The sequence below is a fragment of the Alnus glutinosa genome, chromosome 2 (genome assembly GCF_958979055.1).
Source record: "Alnus glutinosa chromosome 2, dhAlnGlut1.1, whole genome shotgun sequence".
Classification (NCBI taxonomy): Eukaryota; Viridiplantae; Streptophyta; class Magnoliopsida; order Fagales; family Betulaceae; genus Alnus; species Alnus glutinosa.
Window position 1 is genome coordinate 6,160,993 of NC_084887.1, and position 7,876 is coordinate 6,168,868.

A 7,876-nucleotide genomic window follows, 5' to 3' on the forward strand; every position below is an offset into this window, starting at 1 on the left:
GTCGCCTGTTAGACGACGGCTGAGCTAGCACTCCCCTGTCGCTACACCTTCGCCCGCTACACCATCCCTTGCGCAGCAATCGCCGGTTGGCGATAACACGCCTGGGACGGTACCTCGTGCTTTACAAGGACGCCCTTCGGATTCGTAGATATTTTGTGTAATTATTTTGTGTAATTATTTTTTGTTTGTAAAGATTTGCATATTCAATACACGTGTCGAATCAGACACTTGTATTTCAATGCACGTGTCAAAATGCACAATTAGTGACATCCACATCTGACACGCGTCGCACGCGTGGTAAAGCTCACGTGGCAACCTGTTTGACACGTGTACAGTGTCCGTACACGTGTAAAAATGTACGTGGCAAATTTCAAGGTTTTTTGTAGTGCTAGGATCACCAAACTGCGTACGCACTAGAGCTATTCCCTTTGTACATGCCCTAAACAACAATAAATCCAATAAAGAACATGATTCACCCAATTATTGATTTGTCAATCTAAACTTTACACAAAAGGAAAATAGTTGTTAGTGACATTCTCCTAAGAGAAAGCAAGGTATGATCTTTAAGTGCCTTGCCATTTCAAGCCTCATCAATAAGAATGAAAGGCCAATGGATTCAACATCCAAAAAGAAATTGAATCAAAAAGATACACTGCATTCAATATGAATTCTACTGCCTGACTAGACTTGCCTTATCAAGCCTGCTTACCAACTAAGGACGGATAGCCTCTACAAAAGATAAAACAAACTAACTCTTTGGTACGCTAGTTTTTACACTTTTTCTTACGAACTTATGTACACTTTGCTTATACACCTTCTCAAATTCACCTTTATTATCTTTGTAACACCCCGTATAATTATGTAATAATTATTATTATCATTTTACAAACTCATGAGAATTTTTAAACATTTTAAAAATATCAAGTGTGAAATTTCTCTTAAAATATTAATATAATTGCACCTATGCTCATGTATTCTACAAAAGGTGTTAAAAGGCTTTACAAATTTTAGGGTTCTTGATCATTCAATAAAAATCCTAAGGTGATGAGAGTTCAACTCGATGAATGAACGTTTGATGTGCAGCTACATACAAATAAAATTAGAAGTTTCTACCCTTTTGTTTGTGCATGGGATGGGATGTCCATATAACCATCTTTTCGTCTAGAACCTTTAACTTGGTCATCTCTTGATCTCTAAAAATCCTAGAGAGAGAGAGAGAGAGAGGGTTTTTTTTTTTTTTTTTTTCTTCGATGATTTCACTTCCCAAGCTTGGAGAACTCTACCATTTGGGTAACAATCTCAAATTTCATCTTCAATCTTTTAATTTCAAAGTATTTCGTTATGCTTAACTATTCTATTCAAAAGTATGGGTAAGGTTGTTACCTTCTATAAATAAGTAAATCATTGTAAGAAGACTACAGATCTTGAAAGTATGATTTCGTTTTCTTACAAGAAATGGCACTAAAAACACACTAATCCATGTTTTAAGTTTCTGCACCTCATATGATTTGCAAATGTATTATCAACTAAACTAATAGTAGATAATAACTTTGATATTAAATTGATGTATGAATTTTGGACTATTAATAATGGTTGTGATTGGTGAATGTTATCTATTTGGACTATTGTGATTGATTAGAGTTGAGTTATTGCATGAGATTAGGTTCTCAGTAGTTAATTTTAGATTTTAATCACTGTTACAGAGGATTGAATGTTCAATTATCAAGGTACCGATGTTGACAGTGATGCTTGATTATGGTTTTTAATGCTTAATTAGGGTTGTAATTGCTTAATTATGGTTTCACATTTAAGATTAAGATGTGATTTACAGTGTTATGAAGTAAGATATCTGAGATCTAGGACGATTAACAGCAATAAGTAAATGCTTACATAAATAAGTTAAGCAACAAAGCCTAGCTAAAACAAAGCCCAAGGGTTTCCCATTAAAAATAATAGGGCTCCAAGAGGCCCGTTCACATTCCCTCCCTCCCATACAACTCCCGCCACCTCCTATAAATCCCCAAACGGTTTAAACTGAAAATTTTGAAAACAACCACTTTGCCAAAATAACACACACACACACACACACACACACACACACACACACACACACACACACACACACACACACACACACACACACACACACACACACACACACACACACACACACACACACACACACACTCTCTCTCTCTCTCTCTCTCTCTCTCTCTCTCTCTCTCGCTCTCTCTCTCTCTCTCTCTCTCTCCACATCCCGGTGCAAAACGCCACCGTCGCGTAGAATGGAGAAGGGGCTAATATCGGTGGACCGGTGGACAGGCCAAAGCCAAGCCTACCATTTGCTGATATCTAATACCATTTGCTGTGACGACCCGTTTTTTTTTTTTTTTTTTTTTTAATACAAACATAAAACGAGTCATCGCAGTGGCACGACTACGTGTCGCTCAGCCAACATATGGCACATGCCCCATAACATGTACCTGATAATCAGAGTATAACATATATCTATCTATGCAGCGGAAAACATAAATCTAAATAGCGGAAATTACAACTTATACATCTATCACAAATTAAATTACAACATTGAGCCATTTAACATCTATTTGTTTGAGTCTTATTAACACAATATTTACATAACAATAATGGCCTAACAAATAATAAGTGACACAAGCGTCACCAGCCATACTAAACCTATAACATAGTGGATAACCCGTGGTCCGACAATTACAACCGTCGCGGCAAGCTTCAGTCATAATATCCCAAGCACACTGCTACCGACCCATTGACTATACCCGAAGTACCTGCAGCCAAAGAAACATCATCTACACAGTTGTGGTGGTATCCACATCCGCATAGGTGAAAGAATGAGTTAACCTCCTTAGTATACCTCATACTAAGACCTCAGTGGTATAAGACTAACTGAGTTTTCACAAAGAACCAACCTTTATATTATTTTAGTCGTGCGAGCACTATATTAGCCACAAATTACCAACAGCTAATGCAGCAAACACCGACTATTCTGAAAACATTTAAAACATACTATATAGCTGTGAACATATGTGGAAGTTCCAATCTACCGCTTGGAAGATTCTACATATAGACACCTCTATAATAATACTTTTCATCGGTCGCTTGGACATATGTGCACACGATCACTCCATCACAGATATCACGTATACACATAAGTGTAACGACCCACCCCCAATGACACAATCTTGTCCGCTTTTGGCTCCCCATACCAGACTTCCCAGGAGGTCACCCATCATGGGATTGCTCTCGCAAAAGCACGCTTAACTGCGGAGTTCTGATAGATTCATGACCATCACGGCTTTAAAACGCGTTGTGTCATAAATGATGCATTTATACATATAAGCACATCCTCATTCCCAGGCGATGTGGGATATCACAATCACCCCCTCTTTGGACCCAGCGTCCCTGCTGGCGTCCCTCATTGGGCTTGTGCATGCTCCAACTATCTCAGGCTGGGCAATGGCTCTAATACCATTTGTAAGGACCCACCCCCAATGACACAATATTGTCCGCTTTTGGCTCCCCATACCAGACTTCCTAGGAGGTCACCCATCCTGGGATTGCTCTCGCAAAAGCACGCTTAACTGCGGAGTTCTGATAGGTTCATGACCATCACGGCTTTAAAACGCGTTGTGTCATAAAGGATGCATTTATACATATAAGCACATCCTCATTCCCAAGCGATGTGGGACATCACAATAAGTCTTAAGCAAAGAACATGGCATCTTACTTTTCCATACTAGGATAACATTTGTCAGCAAAACACTTGCAACACCATCTCTAGTCGTATTTCAGTTTCATGCCTTGAACGTCAGTAGACCATGAGAGCACTAGAGATAAACTCAACCATGCTAACATGTTTTTCCTGAGGAACAATAACATTCAACCGTTTTACTCATAGACATGCTATTACTCGCACCTGGGCGCGCAGTCACGTATCCATGTACTTTCAAGTTCAATGTATGCTATTAACACATGAACCATCCGATAGAAATATACATAAGATCTTTTTCATGAAGATTCTTATGCATACTACTACGTATAGCAAAGTTACTCATATCATAAAACATCTCTCATAAAACAATGCTATACATGACATGCATGACCATGGCTCATTATAACTCATTGTGCTGCTGATCCTGTTACCCTTCTGATACTGTTACTGTTGCTGGTTCTGTCACCGGTGGGATATGTATGCTCTATACTACATGCTCAATGTTCCGTGCTTGACCAGTATATATTTCACTACTGTATCATGCCGAAATCATGCAATTGCTAAATCACGTCCCTTTAAAACTAAACAAATCCAACATTGTATCAAACACTTGAAATCATTCAAAACATAGTTTCTTCATAAAATCTAAACAGTTTCAACATGACATGTTCTCAAACTAAAAACATAATTTCATAAAACACAAACAGTTTCAACATGACATGTTCTCAACAATTTGCATAATTTAAATCTCAATCGCAAAGCTTAACACTTTAAATCAATTCAATACTTTTCACTCTTACACTATTTCTTAAACATCATTGATATAATTTAAACATATTCGAAACTAATCAAATCATCTCAAAGCATATACATTTCATCATATGGTTGGTTCGGTTTCATAAACAATATATATATTTTTATCAATCCAATACATATAAAAATATATATTTTCTCAGTGAGTAGAATACCCACCTTGGATCGCTTGTACTCCCAACTATCCAGACAACTCTAAGCTCAACCGCAATGTGCTGCTATAACACAATACATTGCATTAATTAGTATTACAACTAGCAATTACACCTAGTGGCGTTTGAATCGCTTAAAACCCATTTTACTAATTTACCCATACAGCTATAACGCCCCTAAGTATTTTATTAATCCCCACATTGTTAACCCATAAGCATAACTTAGGGTTATCCACAACAACATATCACTAATAAAATACCCAAAACTATTGTCTATGAGAAACTTACCACAAATTCACCAAGCAGTGACCAAATGCTCGGGGTGCTCCTGGCGACACCAAACCACACCAAACCTAAAGAAAATACCAAGTTAAACTCATTTCTATAAAATTTAACAAAAACCTCTAAACGATACGAGTTTAACTATTTACCACAAAACGTTCGGTCAGAATGTAGATCGGACTTCAAGGATTACGTTATCGAAGTCGAATCTAAAATTGAATGGTTGGATTTCAAGATATCACAGTTTTTGAGTAAAAAACTGTGAAGAAATAGTGAAGGAAACCGTTGATAGTGAAGGAAACCGTTGATAATGAAGGAAACGGGCATAATGCCACTTTTAAATCGGTTCCCGTCCGGACGGCCATCTCTAGTCGTCCGGACGCGCACCATTTCAGACAGATCATCCGGACAGGCATGAGTCACCGTCCGGACGCGCATCATTTAAGAAGACGTGCGCCGCTCGTTGCGGACCGTCCAGACCCTATAAAGTAGACGTCCGGACGCGCGTGGAATGAGCGTTCGCCACGTGGTGATAAGGTACCGTCCAGACGCGCCACATTAAATTTTATTTATTTAATCTCTTTTTTTTTTTGCATTTATTTAATTTCTCCTACATTCTCACACTTTTTCTCCTGTTATAATCTAATCTTTGGTCCATAAAACATTCTCTGCGCGTCCCACTGTATTTCATAGTCGTCTAGTTAATTATAACTGTCCATCCCTATAAATTTTATTCCCAAATTTGCCCGATAATAATCGGGACATCACAGCTAGTAAGAGGGCAAAGATAGGAAGAACCATGCTCCTCGATGCTCTCAAGGACGATGTAGTCGACATCCTTTACTTGGATAACACATACTGCAATCCGTCATACATTTTTCCATCTCGAGAAGCTGCAGCTCAGCAGGTGCACCTCCACATTTCTCTGCAAGGTTCTCTGGTTTTGCCTAGATCGTATGATGCAGTTTTATGCACTTTATAGCTGCACGTTACTGGACAATGGCCATTACTATGTTAAACCTTCTAAATATCATACTAAGTTGGGATAGACAACTAGTACTAGTTTAGGCTTTTTTCTAGAATCCAATTATTTTCCATCAGATATCATACTAATTTTCGCTAAAAAACTGTCACGGTACTAAGAGATGTTTGTTTTACTGCTAATTTATTTTATGGCGGGTTACAGGTTGTCGATATCATTGTCTCACATCCTGAACATGACATCATTATTGGCATCGACACTTTGGGGAAAGAAGATCTTTTGCTTCACATTTCACGTGCACTTAAAATAAAGGTCTGTTCATGCCCATTTATTAGGAGAAAAATCTAGCTTTTTTATATATGGATTTTTATGATGGTCTCTGAAAGTGCATGATGTACTATTATGCATATGCAGCTAAAATGGTACTTCCACTTTGGAAATCACCTGTAGAAAGCCATATGATCGCTGATCAATTTTGTTGCCTTTTGTTTTCTAAACGTCAAATTAAACACCATAAACTATTTGGAAAACTTAAACTATGTCATTGATCATCTGACTAAAATTATTAGTGCCTCTTCTCCCTATGTAAAATTAAGTAGGTACATAAATATTGACACTTCATCTTATATGCTTTGTGTTCTTATTGGTAACCTGTTCATTTTGCACTCTCTTCTCTTGATTTCTTCATTAAAGATTTGGGTGTGGCCGGAGTGCTTGCGAACTATGCACCTTCTTGGGTACCTTGAAATATTTACTACCAAGACTTCTCTTACAAGAATGCGAGCTGTTTCTCGTTACAGTTTTTGCATTGAAACTCTAGAGGGACTAAATACAATGCGCGCAACTATCGGTATCATGCCATCTGGTCTTCCATGGGTGACGAAATCTCTTGAAAGAGGTGACAAACCTTTTGGTTCTCTTTTAACTTCACATTACAACAAAAGTAAATGGAGTGGAAACGGTGGGAACCATATTGATAAGCCAAATGCAGATTTAGGTTCTGTGGGAAGGTTTCATAAGTACATCTATACTGTTCCATACTCCGATCATTCGTGCTTTACAGAGATAGAGGATTTTATAAAACTTGTCCAGCCAACCAGCATGAAAGGCATCTCTTCATCATCTTGCTATGTTGATCCTATGTACTATTTTAGCTGCCTTTGTGGAGCCAATGAAGCAGTTCAAAGATCACTTCACAAACATAAGAGAAAGGAGAGAGATGAAAGAGTTCCGACTGTCTGTCTTAGAACTCCCTTTAGCAGTGGTGGTGCTTCTGCTGAGTCAGAGAGGAAAAGAGGAAGGACAGTAAAGGGTAAACATTCAGGTATTGATGTGAGCAGGATAAGTGCATTGAGACGAATACAGCGTGGTGCAAAGATTATGGAAGATGGCTGTCTGAATTGATTAGTATTCATTGTCGGCAGTAAAAGGGTATGACCAATGTTGCATGTAAAATTTAGATTGGAGTATCCAACTGTAAAGTTCGAAACTGCCGTGACATTTAAGATGTAAAGAATGATGTTTTTATTCTTTTTCTCCCACATAATCTGAGAGTGGTAATTTACATTACAGAATGGAGTTCAGGATGAATTGCTGCAAACAGGAATAAGGTAGGTTTTTGGTTTTCTCTAGGATATGAGTAGATGTTCTTAACCTGCTTATATATGGTAGAGAAGCCTTGTCGAAAAATTAACAAGCACATTTTGTGTAGTTAAAATATTTTTGCCTGCTTTTAGTCTTTCAGGCACCTCTAACTCTAAGTTGTTGTGATGAAAAGAATCCACTATTACATGGCCATTGCAATTCTGTTCAAATAAATTGTTTTGAGGAAGTACATTACAAATAACTTGTTGATTTAAGAAGAAAGGTGTTTGTTTTGATGTTGAACGTTCCCTTACA

At 37.9% G+C, this 7,876-nt stretch overlaps 1 protein-coding gene across 1 annotated transcript; it reads left to right on the forward strand.

Moving 5' to 3' along the window:
- The first annotated feature begins 2,285 nt into the window (after positions 1–2,285).
- On the forward strand, positions 2,286–7,485 carry LOC133860234 (uncharacterized). Its single transcript, XM_062295876.1, has 4 exons — positions 2,286–2,367; positions 5,766–5,902; positions 6,182–6,289; positions 6,671–7,485. Exons 1-4 carry the CDS (start codon positions 2,286–2,288, stop codon positions 7,379–7,381), a joined length of 1,038 nt encoding a protein of 345 aa, XP_062151860.1. The 3' UTR covers positions 7,382–7,485.
- Positions 7,486–7,876: the final 391 nt, after the last annotated feature.